The sequence below is a fragment of the Polypterus senegalus genome, chromosome 17, assembly GCF_016835505.1.
Source record: "Polypterus senegalus isolate Bchr_013 chromosome 17, ASM1683550v1, whole genome shotgun sequence".
NCBI lineage: Eukaryota > Metazoa > Chordata > Cladistia > Polypteriformes > Polypteridae > Polypterus > Polypterus senegalus.
This window is the reverse complement of record NC_053170.1, coordinates 32379895-32398077: the sequence shown is the minus strand read 5'-3', so window position 1 is coordinate 32398077 and position 18183 is coordinate 32379895. Positions and strand designations below refer to the sequence as shown.

At 38.7% G+C, this 18183-nt stretch overlaps 1 protein-coding gene across 2 annotated transcripts in view; it reads right to left on the bottom strand.

The window, feature by feature from the left end:
- Positions 1–2983: 2983 nt before the first annotated feature.
- Positions 2984–18183, bottom strand: part of LOC120517612 (PR domain zinc finger protein 1-like) — a 55289-nt gene continuing 40089 nt past the window's right edge. For both annotated transcript variants that reach the window (XM_039740026.1, XM_039740025.1), the window contains 4 exons: positions 17876–18128; positions 9030–10132; positions 5969–6097; positions 2984–4320 (listed from right to left, as the gene is read on the bottom strand). In XM_039740026.1, coding sequence (XP_039595960.1) covers positions 3790–4320; positions 5969–6097; positions 9030–10132; positions 17876–18128 — 2016 coding nt within the window. In that variant the 3' untranslated portion in view covers positions 2984–3789. The remainder of the gene's footprint in view (positions 4321–5968; positions 6098–9029; positions 10133–17875; positions 18129–18183) is intronic.

Here is an 18183-nt window from a genome sequence, read left to right as displayed (position 1 = left end):
TACCAGCAGGGAACAAGCCTCCTTTTTCTTGGAAGTGCCCACGACCTCAAATTTGGAGGTGCCCATTCTAATCCCAACCATGTTACACTCAGATGTGTACCATTCCAGTGTTTGAAGAAGATCATCGATAAGGGCAAGAAGACAACATCAGCTGCAAAAAACCTTTTGGCTCCTAAACATCAAACCTCACTTCTACGTTGTTATCCTGTCCATGGAAATCTTGAATAGGAGAAGAGACAAGATCCATCTTTGGTGGGGGTGGGATTCCAGCACTCAAAATGAACAACACCACACTCGCTTATTTGGCTGGCGCCTTTTTCCAAGGCGACTTTCAACATCTGAGATACAATTGGTTACATTTTCTTTTGGTTTCCCAACTGGAGCACAGGCAGGTTACGTGACTTGCTAATGTTCACACAGTGTCAGTACCAGGATTTGAACCTATAGCATTATGGTTTGAAGAACAATGCCAAAACCATTACAGCACACTGCCTGCATGTGTGGACAACCATGATATATCACCATGCACTGCAATTATAGGGAATGGAAAGGTTGTAACAGCAGCTCTGGAACCCCATCATCTTAGGAAACATTTCATCAGATATCATGGGGTACAAGGTCATCAGTTACTTACAAAGCACGTGCACACAAATTCCCAAGACCCTGAGTATTAATGCAAGGACAAGGTGTTGGCCCACTGCTCCATGACCAGGATGGAATCATCATTATTTCTCCTAGATCGTAAATTCAACTATCATGCAATCCCTCCATTCCAGCCCTTGGGAGAAACGTCTCCCGGAGACAGCGAGAAGTGTAATGCGTCTCGAATTGGAACAATCCCATTTGTCCACATTTAAAAAAAAAAATCAGAACAGTGTGCCAAACTTGAGATGCTGCCCTCACCTTCCACAGCACACTGAAACACTCTTAAGAGCATTCGTGAATCGTGGCCGTGAAGAGCACAGGCACAAAGAAGGATCCAACCACAGCCTCCTCTGAGGATTATCATCATCATAACTTTATTATTATTGAGGGGGATGCTTCTTGTCATCATTACGAACACTCATAATGGACCCCCAAACACATAGTTTGCAACCACACAAGTAAATCCTTATTAAGACAATACAACAGTTTAAAAATGTTTTAGTAAAGAAGTTGTTTTATTATTTTCTTTATTCTGCTACATATTTTATAAAAATGTATTGAAATCATTTTTGCACATAAAGTTTAGCCAGCATGTAAACATTACATAATCCCATTTCAGGTTATTCTAAATAAAACTGAATGACTACTTAGAGTAAAAGAAAAACATCAACAGCAAAAAATGAAACAATAAGAGAAGCTTTGGTGCCAATCTCTAAAAAAAAAAAAAAACCCAACAAACTAACAAACAAATTTTTATAACTGATCTTTTCACATTTTGTGTTTTTGGTAATTTCCAAGAAATGTGTAAAGCCTAAAGGTCCAGGTCTTTACCTCATCTGTTGTACCCACAAAAAAAAAAAAAAAATACACTGGAAGAAAATCAGATTTAATGAAAAAAAAAAACTCATCATTTATCTTGCATTCTGACAGAAATAAAAATAATAAATAAATAAAAATGTAACTAACATCCCTGAGATTTAATTCTAGCAGCTGGAGAACAGAAGAAGATGCCTAGTTGCCCCTACAAGCGCCTGCTGAGTCGAGTGGCTTTACACTTCTCCGCACTTCTGATGGCGAGCTGCACCACGCACAGGTCTGATCGTTTGTTTTATTCAGAAGCTTTAGTTTGGTGCAGAAAGGGACAGTAAACTGAGAATGAATTTGGGGTCTGCGTTTACTTGTGTTTTGTTATTTCGATTAAGGCAAAAAAGCTGTAAATGCATCCTTTGGAAAAAAAGTGTCAAACCTCCTTAAGAAGGAGGACGCACAGAGGAGGATCGGCAAATCCGCAGAGGTACCCTGGCAGCCTTCATTCTAGAAAATCCTGGAATTGTAAACCATACTGTCTATCTGACAACAGCAACATATGGTGACTGATTGTGTGATCCACATACTGCAAACAAGCTTCCTGAAAGCAAACTCACCCAGCCGATAATGCATACATTAAACATTTCACAAATGTAACTGGTTAAGGATACAAGTTGGTGAAACCAACAGAAAATGGTTTCCATCAAATCTGGTAATATTTAAAAATATATCTATATATAAAAACAGTTCAGAAAACACCTAAAAGTAGGCAGCAGAGTGGAACAGAATGTGTTCTTTTTTGAGAGAGGAAACCAAAAGTGGGACTGAAGTCGCCCCCTTTAGATATTTATGAATTTGAGTTGGTGTGTTTTGAATTCTTTTTCTTATCTTTCTGCTTCTTCTCTGTATCTCTGTGTCGTTGTGATGCAGGACAAGCTTGTCTTGTCATTTTATCTCAAAGAATTACAGAGCCGAAGCCCCCGTGTTCTGCCCTTGTTCTTGTAGGTGGTGTTCAACCTTAACTGCAAACACTCATTTTCCACATTCTCTTTAGAAAAATTCTTACTTAAAGTCCTCTGTAGAAAATGGAAAATGATTGCCACTCATGGATACATTTTGTTGTTTTTTAATCGTTAATAATAAAAGTAGCAGAGAAAAAATACACTTTCGTCTAAATGTATATTGGTCTTAAAACCAATTGTAAGAATATTACAATCCAGTTATAGTTCATGTTTTACATACCCTTATTCTAATACGGGATCTCATAAGGGACTGAGGCTGGAGAGTTGAGTGTAGGCAACAATCAACACCTCTTACGCTGGCATGGCCATTGCAGACTCACCAATGAACGGGTGGGGGTCACAAGAAAAAACATCACACACTCCTGGAGCTGGGCATGGATTGGAGCCTGTGCACACCATGTTGTGAAGCGGCAGTGCACCACCATGCCACCCGTACACTATGTCTGACTCATTTTGTTAAGACTTTGCCCTGCAATCTTTACTAATGCGGAGTGTTTTGATCAAAAGAGTAGGAAAAAATTGTTTTGCTTAATTGACTTTTCATTTTCACTACTATTTTACTAGCGTAAAAGGACTTCTTGATATGAACACAGGAAATGTTTTGCTGAAGTCGGTGATTTGGCTCAAACCAATATTTTGACAGTAAAGTTCAGACTTTTTCCCAACGAATGTAAAACAAATATATACAAATATATTTTTTATTTTTCTTAATGCCTGACCTGAGATTTATCAACAGTTATCCTTAAAATGCTACTGCTGGCAAAAATACATATTAATACCAAACTAACAAAAAAAAAAAAAAAAAGTTTTCAATATATTAGAAAAAAAAGTAGACTTTTGTTCATTAATAAATTAAGTCAAACACACACATACACAAAAATATCACAGTTCATTTCTAGAAACAAAATAAAAGTTCTATTATTTTACAAGGTTATGCTAGCAAAGCATAAGAAAATAAAGCAAGACAGGTTTTAGCACGAGTGCAAAATCCACTTTTTGGAAGATAAGAAAGTCTTTGGGACACTTGCATCTTTTGGTAACACTAAAGTCACAAACATTTAAATAAGTGTAAACACACATGCACGCAAGCACACACACACACACACACATATATATATATATATTTATATATATATATATATATAAACATTTGGTTCATTTAAGTGTCTTTCACTAGTTTTTAAGTTGCCACTTGTCACTTCTGATAAGATCCTCCTGTTCTATCCAAGAAATGAGGAAAAGTTCTTCTTACCAGGAAGCTCCAGTCAATGATTTTGGATGAAACACAATGGTAGTCCTCTCTAAAATCCTTTGGCTATGAATTTTCTTGTTTAACTGTAACAGGCCGATAGGACTGTAGCCTGCACATCCTCAGGACGGTAGTTGGGTTTTTTTCCTGGTAGGTCGGTGGCTGACAGTCTGTCTTGAGGAACGACTCTTCAGTCTCATCCTCCTTTCTTTCCTTCTTTTCTAAACTCCTTGTGATCCACCTTTCCAATTCTGCTAGTGTGGTCTTTTCCTCCATGATGGCGCTGTCAGTACTTGCATCTAGTTTGGCGATGAGCTCATTTACATGACATAGCTTGCTGCAGGTCTGATTGGAAATGTCCGAGGAAGGACAGTAGCCCCTCATGTGGAGCTGCAGACTGACCTGGTGGATGAAGGACTGTGAGCACAGTTGACACTTGTACAGTCGATCTCTGTTGTGCAGTCGCTTGTGCAGCTTGAGGTGGACATATTGGGTGAATTTGAACGGGCAGAGTTTACACTGGTACGGCTTCTCCCCAGAATGCAGTCGCAAGTGTGTTTTAAGGTTGCTGGTGCTGCTGAAGCGCTTATGACAAACCTGAAATGAAAGGATGACACAGAATTTCAGCTGAACTGCTGTGTATGAAGCTTCCATACTTTATATTGACCTGCACCAGCCATGAAATCCTATGCAGTGGTTTAGTCCTATCACTGTAGTTGAATAAATACTGAACTGAAACAATGCAGTAAATCCAGAAAATGTAAACCTCGCTTTTAAACACTTGTCCGATGCCTTTACAGAATGCTAGATAAGTTTAGGATACACTATGGCTTCTTACAGATCATTTGTACAGCTGGAGTTGATTGATTTACAACAACAACAACAACATTTATTTATAAGGCACATTTTCATACAAAAAATGTAGCTCAAAGTGCTTTACATAATTAAGAATAGAAAAATAAAAGACACAGTAAGAAAAGAAAATAAGTCAACAATAATTAACATCGAATAAGAGTAAGGTCCGATGGCCAGGGTGGACAGAAAAAACAAAAAAACTCCAGACGGCTGGAGAAAAAAATTAAATCGGCAAGGATTCCAGACCATGAGACCGCCCAGTCCCCTCAGGGCATATAGTCATTTTCTGAACCTGCTTAATCCAGTTCAGGGTTGCCAGGGTCAGAGGCCTTTCCCAGCAGCTTCAGCTGCAATGTACAAAACAAACTTGGATGGGACATTAGTGTGTCACACAGCACACTCATGTATACACCCACACCTTGGATTTACCAATTAACCCAACCAGCCAGTCATTTGAGATATGGAAGGCAAACTGGAGGACCCAGAAGAAACCTACATGACCAGAGGGAATTCAGTCTGACACTAGAAACCATTCCACCAATCAAGAGTTATCACTGCCTGTCTTTACACTGGCCTTCTTTTGAAGGATTTCTGTATAGTAGAAGGTGGACCACCACCTCAGTGTCACTGATTTCACCATGTCTTTGTGTTTCCTCTTCTTTCTTGCAGATGTCCAAAGACACATGTGCTGCCTACATTAGATTAATGTCAGCCCTGCCTCGGACCACCCATTTCCTATATGTGGCAAAATGTCCCTGTGACGAGATGGTGGATGGTTAATGTCATCCTCAATACTTCATCTCTTTTGACTAGAATTTCAAATATAATTTTCATTATCGTTATTACTGCCCTGTCCAGGAGTGTTTCCTGGCCTAAGCCCAGGGATGCCAGGATTTGATCTGGCTCTTTACAGCTCTTAATTGGATTAAGTGGGATTTGACATTTAACTGAATTTGAACCCCTGCAGTTTAAGGTCCAGTTCCCTAGATGCTATGCCATGTTTCTTGCTTAATAATAATTTTTAAATAACTAACCATGAAAGGCAGACACCTATTTAACTAAAATCATGTGCATTTGTATGCTTTGACATCTGTCCATTCTATTCGGATTAAAAAGAAAAATCCTTAAAAATCATGTAGACTGTAAAACAGACAAAAACCTCATGGTGATATCTAGTGACTGGCCCAATGAGGGTCATGGTTTGGTCAAACACAATGCGTTAAAGCCTTCTTTATATTGTGTTCATTTTAGAAGAGAAGGCTCACTGATAGGTGTGCCCAAAATTTCAAAAGAAGATGGCACTGGCTGAAAGGCAATCATATTGGACCCACTTATTTTTAAAGTGACAGGACTTGGCACTCCATAGAAGTCTGAAAAGCGTTCTGCCTACCTGGCACTCATGTGGCTTCTCCCCGGTGTGTACCAGATTGTGTTTCTGTAGGTGAGCTAGCTGAGTGAAACTCTTCTTGCATATAAGACACTGAAACGGCCGCTCTCCACTGTGTACCCGTAAGTGAACCTGCAAAAACAAATGAGAAGTGTAAGTCATGTTTCAAAGCTTTTAGAGACACATTTGTGCTCCAATCTACCAACAACAGCCTAAAAAGAGTTTTGTTCCATAATTGAAAAGAAATGTACAAGTTACCAATCAATAGCCTGGATGTCACAGTTTTGCTGCTGCTTTACTGATTTGGAGTTTACATCTCATGCTTTGTTGTTGTCTGTGTGGTGGTAGCACGTTCTCCCCCTTTCTAGCGTGATTCTCCTCGAAAATAGCCCCTAATTGGTGATTCCACATTTTTGCCCTGTTCAGTGCTCTTTTGCTGTCATATCCATTGCTGATGGGATTGACACCAACCTGTCCTCACCCTGAGTTAGATTATGCAGGTTTGAAAATGTACACATATAGAATATATCATTTGTGCTGCATCTTTATCAACAATAAAACAAAAAAAGCAGAAGAGTTAAAAAAATCATATTAAGGTGTTTAGATGTGTTTGTGATGGCCTCATTCTTGCCTTGAGCCTAATGCTGCCTGCTCCATATTGTGCTCCATGTTGTACTGTGCTGTTTAAAAAGTGAATGAATGAATGAAACCTTAGATGTTTCAGCTCCAGTTCATGATTTTTGATACCCTACCTGATAAAAAGTGAATGAATGAGTGATGGCTAATGGATGGCGAGGATTTGGCCTTGAAGCTGGGAGGGATTGCCTGCCCAGGACAAAAGCAGTGCTGAGTAACGAGGAGGGATCCACAAAAAGAAAAATTATGCTGAGGAGTTTGACTGACTGAGATGGACCTGCTCTTTCTTTTGAATAATTCATGGAACTGAGACAATCTGTGTGGTGACATGCACACACATAACTGGGATAAGGCAGCGTTTCTCAACCTTTAAGTATTTGTGAACAATTTTTATCGCACCCCTAACGTTTTTTTGAAACCCTAATAAAATGTATTCCTATATTTTTTGCTGCCGATACACCGCTACAAGTTTTATTATACCTACTTAACTTTTATCGACATATATCTAACTCTCTATTTATTTTTCTAGTATCAGAATGTAGTTTAAGTTAATTTGTTTTGGTTTCAATAGATGTATTTTTCATATTTTTGATTCTTGTTTTATTTTTTCACATCTTCGCCCCACCTTTTTTGTTACTTCTACTACTACAGGCTGCGAACCGCCGGGATAAGTTGTGTAAATCAGAAAGCTTGTTTCTTAAAAATCTGTGATTACCCTCGTGCTACTGAGATTGTGCTGCTGATCTTAGCACTGTACATTCAGGTCATCAACATAAATGGTTTCTCAGAGACCAATAACCAGGTGTCTCTACATGACATTTTAGAAACCAGATTTCTGTGAATGACCGAGTTATTAAGGCACATGTGAGCACACTGAATAACTGAACACCACCTAACATTTCAAGTGTTCTCACATGGAAACAGTTTTCTTAACACCTGTAGTCCCATTCTGGAGTGGCTAACAACCAATTAATATTTTTAAAATATTCTAGATGTTCCACGTCTTTACTAGAGTTTATTATAGTTGGTCCCTTATTGATTTCTACAATATTTTACATATTTAGGTCACTTCTTTTGGATTTATTTACTCCTGACACACATATGAAGAGGCAGTGGTGGCACAATAATATAATGCTTAGCTGCAGGAGGTAGGGTTCACATTTTGTCTAGGTCATGTTGTGGGGTTTGTACCTTCTCCCCCTTCCTGTGTGGGTTTTTACTCCTGGCACTCTGGTTATTCTTATATGCTCCCAATATGTGGGCATTACGTTAATTACATGTTCGCATCTATCCCATTACTGGTATGCATAAGTGAGTGAGCCAAGCATTTGACTGGCACTATATTCAGTGGTTGGTGCCCAGTGCTAGTGGGATAGTGTCCAGCCCCCCACACACCTCAACTGGATCAACCATGTTTAAGAATGTTATCTAATAGAATATTCTCAAACTGGCTAAATCAAAGTCATAGTTGTTGGGGGGTTGGAAGGTATCAGTGCCTATCCAGGAATTAGCCTTGGACAAGGTAAAAGTCCATTATAGGACACATCCAAACAGGGCCATCTCTTTGGGGATGTGGGAGAAAAAAAATAGAACCTGGGAGAAGACACAGGTAAACATGGGAAGAACGTTCAATCCTAGGATACTAGAATTGTGTGGCAGCAATAGTAATCTGATTTAAGACTGTAAAGTAATTCAAAAACCAGAACACACTCGTGTTCATAGCTGCATAATAACATAACTAAAGAAATCCATTGCATATGAAAGAAATAACACAACATAAAAATAATTCCTACATGATTGCATATATTAATTTTTTTTGTCTTTTTGGAAGTGGGAGGCTAAGGCACTGGGCTGGAAACCACCACGATGCCACACCTCGGACTCGCTGTGTGACTCTGAGGAAGTCAAATAGGTCAACATCTGGGCTTGACTAGAAAACACCCTGCACAAAATACACTTCTGTTCATTTACTCTAATGTGGGGAACTGCTGTCCCACCTAGGGTGGATCTTGTCTTGCACCCAGTGCTGCTCCAATAGGCTCTGCACATTCCAAATGACATTAAGCAGCTTCAGTACTCATAAATGGTGAGACGGATGATTTACCCTCTCTAAGGTTAGCATGAGTATCTTCCATACTTTCATATGAGAGATAGTGGTATCTTACAGTGGAAGCTGTGTACTAAGATGAGATAGGGGGGTAAGAACAAGAAGAATAATTAAGAATGTACTAAGCTGAAAATCAGACTGCCATTTCCATTGCATGGCTTGCACTGACTATGTAGTTATGGACAGATGTCTTATTCAGCCTCTCCTTTACTATATTGTATATTTCTGATGTCATTAAAATATGGAATATCTACAGTAATTCAACAGTGCAACACAAGCAAGTAACAGATTGACTAGTTTTCTTAGTGGAATGTAAATTACCTTCAAGTTTGAAAGCTGCCCAAAGGTCTTCAAGCAGATGTTACACTCGTACTTGATCTTGCCATTCTGTTTTTTCAAAGGGTAAGGTAGTGACCTGTAGCCCAGGTGAGAGGCAGCCTGGTTCATCTTTGGCTTGCTGAGGTTAATAGCTTCATTGTGACCCGCATCCGAAAAAGTAGGCTTTGGTGGCGGAGAATGCTCTGGAGTTGCAGGGGCCCCCCGGGGAGGTGAGCTGTTGAGTGGTCTCTCTTTCAGGCCCCCTGTTGGGGTGGTGAGTGAAAATGCGCTAGTTGGGGCAGGGATGAGGACATCTTTGTTGTGATTGTTTAAATGGCTTTGCTGGCTCCCCTCCTGATAAGTTAAAGAGACCATCAGGTTCTGCTGTGGCAGCAAAGGGTAAGGAAGTCCATCACTGCCTACAAAGCTGTTGTACAGGTGTGGCACTCTGGAAACCATGCTCATATTGTTCAAGCTGTTAACACCAGGGTAAGTAGGGGCATACTGAGGTAGCAGGAATTGGGGATAATGTGACGGGTGAGTGCTATAGGGGTACATGTATGGCTGCTGGAGAGACCTAGTTGGAGAGTACATTGGATATGAGATGAGCCCTTCTCCAGAGCTGTAGAGCCCATGCAGATGCAAGGGCAGCTCTTTGTTAGTAGAGGTAGTCAGATCTGATGAACAAAAGCCGAGGTCCGCATGGCTGTTTGGGGTTTTCACTCTTTGGTTTGGACTTGTTTTACACTCTGGGTCAGTTCTGTCTGAAAATGGACTTTGCGAAAGAGATTGAAGTTTTTTCCTTGGGCACTCCTCTGAATCCTGGGGTTTGGTTGGCATCTTAGCTGCATAAAGCTTGGAGCTAAAGTCCATTGCTTGGCTCTCAGGGGTGACAGGAGGTGTATCTCGTTCTAGCATTTCAACATCAATCTTTTCCTCCTCCTCCTCCTCCTCCTCCTGCTTCTTCTCATCTTTTCTAGATTCCTCCTCCATCTTTGTGTGTTTAGCTTCATATTTTTGGTCTCCATTTGAGAAATTGCGTTTCTGAGGTAACCAAGGTCTGATGGCTTCTAAAGTGAAATCCCTGCCGTCAAACACTGAGTGCTCTGTTGGGACAAAAGAAAAGACAACATCAAAAACTTCCATTTCTGCCAAGGAGAATACAAGATTGGGAAACCCATTGTGACATCTGAGTCACTCTGGCTTTCCATCAATTGCACCATGAATGTTAAAGCTGAGGTGCAAGTGGTCAGTGCATTAACAAAGACATTCAGCACACACAGACATATGTTAGTGTACTCTTGACACTTAAAAAGAGCTTTCTTGTCTCTTTGGCACTGTGGATAGTTAGTCAGGCTACAAAAGGATTATAATATTGATAAGGTCTCAGGAAAGATTTGATTTAAAGGTGCGGACCTCCTGTGTATTGCATACAAATAGCATCTGATATATATATTTATCTTGTAATTATATATATATATATATATATATATATATATATATATATATATATATATATATATATATATATATATATATATATATATATATATATATATATATAATATTTAATTACAGGATAAATCATCTTATTGTTATCTATTGGCCAAGCAAAAACAATGGAATTTCTTTGTGCTGTTGAACTGTGCTGTTGTCTTTTATACTAAAATGCCAGGAAAATAACTGAAAGTAATGACTAGCACTGCAAATGATACTTTTAAAATACAATAAGATATTATGGCAGGTGTTGGTACCAGTCACTGCAGAGATTTATTTCATTAATTTCTTTAAACATACAATTTCAGAATCTAGTGTTTTCCTTTAAGGATTGTTGTAAGCCAGAGCTGGATGGCATGCTAGTCCAGTAAAGAGCAAATCTGTGCAAACATCCACACTTATTCAAAATGAAATGATTAACCCATCATTAATTTATCTGGGAACTGAAAGAAGCCAAACTCCATGGAGAAAACCTCTTGAATCAAACTATGTGCAACTAGTGGCCTACTGTACACGTTTAGGCAATAATGTCAATATTTGTCTTAATGTAATTGGCAGTCTTATATAATTTTTGTTTGATTACTTGGATTATTCAGTTCTGGATTGCCAATGTTTTTTAAGTGTATAAATTTATTTAATTTTTGTCTTCTTGATCCATGGAATAAGAGCACCTTTTGTGTGTGTGTGTAAAGTGACATCTACATCAGGCTTAAAGTCTCAATTCAGTTTACCATACAATATTTCCATGGTGACACATGATCATCAAGTCTGTCATGTGGAGCCAAAGCCTAACCTGGCAGAAACACATACAATGATGGATTGTACCTGAAGGCACAACAACACAGTAAGGTGAGTGTTTGCATGAGAACTTTTTAACTGTTCATCTTCAGTCATTTCAGTTCTACTTTGCTCTTTAAGAGAACCACAGAAAACAAAGTTTGAGGCAGAAGTTGTGGTAACCGCACTTTGGTTTTCATACTCGCCTCTGTAGTATTAAACTTAGACCAGCTGAGTCATACAGACAGCATTGTATTTGAAGCTGACAGTCTTGACAGAAAGAAAAGGAAAAAAAAATCCCAGCAATGAATCTATCTATCTATCTATCTATCTATCTATCTATCTATCTATCTATCTATCTATCTATCTATCTATCTATCTATCTATCTATCTATCTATCTATCTATCTATCTATCTATCTATCTATCTATCAGGTAGGTTATGTGTAGTTTCAGTAAATGATTTTCTAATGAGGAATGTGAGCACTAAATACAGTACAGTAAGCAGATTCGATGACAATTCTGAAAGATTCCTTTGCATACTCTATGAAGTAAAAAGAAGACTATCTGTTTAAAAATGCATATATTGTAAACCAAACTGCAGACAGTTTAGTCTAATTCACCAGATGTGGTAGAGTGGTGTTTGATGTAGGGTTTGTTTCTGCCTTATGGCCTTTGCTGCTGGCATGGGCTCTGGTCCTCAGTGACCGTCAACTGACATAAATGGTTTTAGTAAGAGGATGCATGTGGTAAATGTTTCATTCTTATAAAATTCTAATATTGTTTCATGTAGTACACTAGGATTAATGGAAGGCACTACACAGAACTTAAAAATCACTGGTTATGCTCTGCCGTTGTTTGTAGACAGTAGATTGAATTTTGTGACTGTAAATACTTCTTTAAATGAATTTTAGCAGGCTTTTGTATCACTCACCTTATGCGTGTTGCTTACATAATGTTAAACTGCATCAGAGCACGTTGCTACCTACTTTTTTCAGAAATATCAATGGCCAGGTCATGTCTGTACAATTGTATTGTATATGATTTTTTATTTTGCAGTTGTAAATCTAGTATTTATAACCTCTTACATTCATTGTTTTGGATCTTTAATTATTACATCTTGCCTGAGAAGGGGCCTGAGATGCCTCGAAAGCTTGCATATTGTAATCTTTTTAGTTAGCCAATAAAAAGTGTCATTTTGCTTGGCTTTTCTCTAAGACTTTTTCTAAATGAAGGCAAAATGTTTGTAACTATATACTAATGTAAGTTAGCATGCAAGTAACTGTCATTCTGCAAGAGGTTCAGATTTAGATGAAGAGGCTAAGGGTCAGTCAGCTTTGTGGAACCTTGTGAAAATTGTCAGTCAGAGAAGTTACTTATCACTTATCTACCAAAACTTCCCCTCTACTCTTCAAGCTATGATCATGTGATCATGTGATGGTCTTAAACTTACACAGAACAGTCCCGATAAAACTTTCCAAAGTTCACCTCTCCTTGTAGTTTTAGATAATTAAATAAAATGGTTGTATTTTTAGAGGCCCCTGGCTTTTTTCTACCCCAAACAGATATTTAGCCAGTCTATCAGGTAATCCACAACTGTAGCTAACACTTCTGCGGTGGGTTGGCACCCTGCCCAGGGTTGGTTCCTGCCTTGTGCCCTGTGTTGGCTGGGATTGGCTCCAGCAGACCCCCGTGACCCTGTGTTCGGATTCAGCGGGTTAGACAATGGATGGATGGATGTAGCTAACACTTATACCAGTAGCAGTCGGTGTAAGGCCAGAACCATTGAGAAACAGGATATTAGCCTATTGCTGGTAACACGCATGCTCACCTTAATTTGCATAAATGAATAAAAATAATTTATACATCTTTTTGTTGAAGATAAAAACAAATAAATAAAATAAATGAAAAATACATAGATAGAGAGACCAATGCAAACTCCACACAGATGGTGACTGTGCAGAGATTCAAGTTCTGAATGTGTAGGGTGGTGACAGCCACTGCTCAGCTACACTGCTGATAGCGGAGTTCAAAATTGTGATGTTCTTTAATGGGATAAGGAAAGAAATGCTGAATTTCCAAGACTGTCTCTCTAATTTATATATACACATAGATTACCACAGCCGCTTGTACTGACTATATGTAAAATGATTTCTGCAGCTGTTGTGACTGGAAGGGTGAAGGTTTTGCCTCAAGAGGCTTCAAGGAACGGCACACAGTTCCCCGCCACCCTTTGTGGCCTGCCTTTTCAGAAAAGAAACAAACTATTTAATTAAGTTATGGCTAGATCTGCTGCTACATGAAATCCCGGCAGTCACATTAAATTAGGTCTACTTCCAAAGAGAAAAAAATCTTTAACCATCTGGGGCTTCTGCGTTACAGGCTGCCACATACGACAATCTGAGTCGTTGCTCCTTGTTACAGGAAGGCTGCTGTGATTGCGGCTATGTTGAAGTTTAAAGAGCAAAGCTAAATACCAATTGTGTCTCCTTGGTCCTGAAAATGAATAAAGCTGTGTTTTCTGCTTTTAAACTGCTCTAAGGGTATCTATCCTCTTGTTGTAGGTCTAAAATAAAAAGCCTGATTTCCACAGATTAACATTTTGGCATCATTTGTGTAATAGTGAGCCCCGAAATGTTACACTTTCTTTTAAAATATCTAGATCCATAGATAGCCTGCTGCTATATATTTTTTGAACCTGCTTAATCCACATTTTTGATACTGAGAGTCTGACAACCTTTAGTGATTCTAGATTAAAAAATGCATACAGAAAAGAGAATTATACCAGTTAAGGGCATTTTCCAGCAATCTGGTTTATAATATATATTATGTATGTTATACGTATGTTTCATTTGCATAGGGATGCTGTGGTTTTGAATTCCTGATGTACTTTAACAGCTGAATGGACTCCCTTATATCCTGACTCAACATATACTAAACAAGTGTTTGAGTAGTTATCCTCTAAGACTCTCTGGACTCCAAAATAAATTTCTGCCCCATGATCTTGGTAAAATCTAAAGAACTGGCTATTGGCCATTTGATCTGGAAAAACAGGCTTAGTGAGTTGGCCTGCATGAGGAAGTAGATTAAGATTACACTGACTTGATGAAAAGAACAAGGTATTCAGACTTCCCACAAACACACAAGGGTGACAGTGATTCATCGGCCCTACATATCTCAGTGCTACGCTTGCTCATCATGAAATTTCACAACCACAGACTCATCTGTTCCGATTCTGATAAAACACAGCTTTCTCTTTATTGTAAATGAGTTGTAAATATTGAATGTTTTCAGTTTTCAATTGAATCAAAAATGCCAAACATGGCTTCACGCGTGTCTGTGTGTGCATGAAAGAGATGGTGGAGTGGAGGAAGACAGGGAGATGGAGGTGAGGCCCCTTCTTTGTCCTCGACAGTGACTAATAGCAAAACGGAAATATGTTCTCTTCTCCTCTCTTGCTGAACCACTGTTACTCTCTCAGCAATGTGGCCTTGGAGGTGATGTGACTCTTTCCTTCTTTCTGTCTCAAGTGGCTTTGATGTGTAACACATCTCTGAAAAGTTCCCCTGGTAGGACAGTGTGGCTTCACTATTCTTTTGCTATTTCCGTGGCAAAAAATTACACGATAGTACAAGTGGCTTTACGGTTTAATGAAATTCACTGAAATGGCTGGTTTCTGCGCACCGGCTTGCTTTTTCATTTTTTATTAAACTAAAAAAATTAAAAATAAAAAGTCACCATATTGTGTACTTCCTCTCACTAAAGTATCCTGATATTTAGTGACTGTGCAAAAATCCTCTTGAATGTGTGACCATGCTTATTTTCAGTATGACACACACACACACTCACACGACTTTGACATTTGAGCAAAACAGGAAACTTGAATGAGGCTCTTCAGCCTATCTTGCGGGTGGAGTGTGCAGGTATCACAATGAGGCAGCAGGCTGGTTTTGGTCAGTCTTAAGTGCACTTGTTTGCTCAGGTGGGAGGACGAGCGGACAACAGTAAAGGTGTTATAACAAGCTGGAAAGGTTTGGCCTCTAAGTTTGTACTTGGGTGACGAAAATGACCCTTTCCACCACTTTTAGGTATTTGCTACCACTCAACAGGCTTATATTTAACGTGAATCCATACAATAAATATCCAATAACCCTTCATGCATTTCAGGGTAATAAAAGGCAGAGCCTGTATGGGTAGCATCAAGAGCAAGGCAGGAACTATCGATAACTAGATGGAGTGCACAATATCATGTGCACTGGCTCCGAGTTATTAGGCCTGACCCCTATCCTGACAGTACTGAGCACAAAACAGAATCAATCCATGGATGTGGTGTCAGTCCATTACAGGGCACAGCGAAACACACCCTCACACTCACTGATATGGGAGCTAATTTAAAACAATCAAGTAACCAATTATATAGTACATGTCTTTTGGATGAGGAAGGAAACCAGAATACCCAACGATCCCAGTACAGATATTAGGCTACATTTCTTTTGGAAAAAATACCTTTGTAACATTAAATGTTATAAATAAAGAATTAATCAATAATACAATTCATTATTTCATGTTATGCTATTAAATTATTTGTTTATGCACAGCTTTAAGTGCTCACTATGAAGAAAGTTATATTCAGCTAAAAGAATGGCGCAATAAAGCCCATAACATTTTGTATCTCACTTCAAAATCAGACATAGCAACTTTTACATTTTTTAGTGACATTCCATCTTGGCTGTTTGATGACACTGTTTTTTTTGATTTGCCTTACATTGTTTCACTGTTTTGTCACTCTGGTTCTTCCATTATAATAAAGAATCTAAAATATTCACTACTAAATAATATTAACGTAGAATAACATCATTTTTCTAGAAGAGTTTCAATCTCATCTCATCTGACTGGTTAATTCAAACTGGCATCACATGACTGAGTGTGGGCATATGCATGTGTCTGGGTGTGACAGCGGTTCATGCCTTGTGCCTAATGCTTCTAGGATAGGCTCGAGGCCCTGAAACCTTGAACTGCACTTCACAGATTTCATAATAGATGGGTGGACTGATGTGAGTGAGTGTGAATGTGTACATGAGTGTGTCCTTAAATGGACTGCTGTGACATCCAGGTCTGTTTCTACCTTGCACCCAAAACTGCCAGCAAAGGTTCTAACAGTTATGATCTTGTGAAACAAGATAGTGAAACAGCAGACATAATAGAAGAACACTTTGAATAAGATCAGAGTCAGACATTATTCTGTACAATTTAGCACCAGATGCTTTCTTCACGTGAAGAAGAAACTGTACACTGCATGAGATCACAGAGGTGCAGACTACTTTAACAGTTATTTTGTATTCTTGAACAGCACTTCTATACTAATGCAGTGTTAAGTCTTTATATATATTTAGTCTACATTAAGTCTACAAGATGGAATTAATAGCATTGCCCACTGGTGACCACAATATACAGTAACAGATATCAATTCAGTTTGGCAGGTCCCTTGCCTTGAAACCCTGTAATGGGAATAACAGGTTTGGGAAAATTAACTTTATTTAGTAAAGGAGAGTGGGTCACACTGGGCACAGCTGAGAAACTAACACATATGAATATATCTTGCGATAAAATCTAAATCTTATATACAGCAAGTATTTAACTAAATTCCATAAATGGTGTTCATTCATTCTTTTTCCATGCTGGTTATTCAATAAAAGATTAGAGAAAGTTGTCCCAGGAGTTTGGATGCACGACGGCAGCAAGCCATCACAGAACACACTCACACCCAACACCTGCATTCCCTTTTACAGGGCAAGCAATATAAAAAATAAAATCATTCTACATCTCACTCATAAGATTATATATACACTAGTCCCAAATAAATGCTAGGTAAAACTTAACTCATGATTGAATATATGTTGACTTGACTGAAAAAGTAAAATGTTTCATTAGTTTGTAAAAATGCTTGAACACTAGTGCTGAGAGGTAAAAACAGCTAGAAAATGTGTGCAGTTCTTACAATACTGTATAAGGCAAACAGCACAGTTTCAAATAAGAGAATGGAAACCCCAGACTTGAATATTTAGGCAGGCAGTTGGAGACAAGTGGGTGAACCATATTTCCAACAATAATATCATATAATGTAAGAGGGGTTCAAAAATCCAGAGCCCTTATGGCTAGTCAAAAGCACTCAATGCACTAGACCTTTAAAGAACCATCTTATCAGCTCTGGTGCAGAGTTTCAGGACAAGCAACAGCTCTGCAAATCTTATAAACAAAGTTATGATTTTCCTGCAGAACTTTCACAGTTATCTGCAGACACATTGAGATGTTTGACAGTTCAGCTGGCATCTTATGACTCACTCGCCCCTACTACTACAGTAAATAATTTAACAGGACTTAGCAGATGGTGCCATCAAGAAAAGTGTTACTAGAAGATAGATGATATATATCATTACTTAGCCTCACAGCAACTTTTAATGATCTAAGTTCCAATTAATTACATGACATAACTTCACTAATAATGAAGGATTAAGCCCTTCACTGCAAGACATTTCCATACTTTAACTGCCCAAGGAAAGGAAGGATGGCACTTACTAAATTTGGTTGTGAGCTGCTCCCCAACAGACGGATTTTTGAGACGTTCCAGAAACTCCTGGTTGTACCAGACAAGAAGCTCGCTGCTGGGTTCCACAGGCTTGATGGTGTAAAAATAGACATCTTTGCCATTCTGACAGGCCACCAAGTTTTGTTCATGAAGGGAACGTGCTGGGTTCACATAGCGCATCCAGTTACTCCTGTGAATGTCATAGCCGTCTATAAAATGCTGAAAATGCCCTCCTGAATAGATCTGCGGAAAAAGAAATAAAGCATTTGAACCTTGGACACCCTGAGTTGAATTCTGC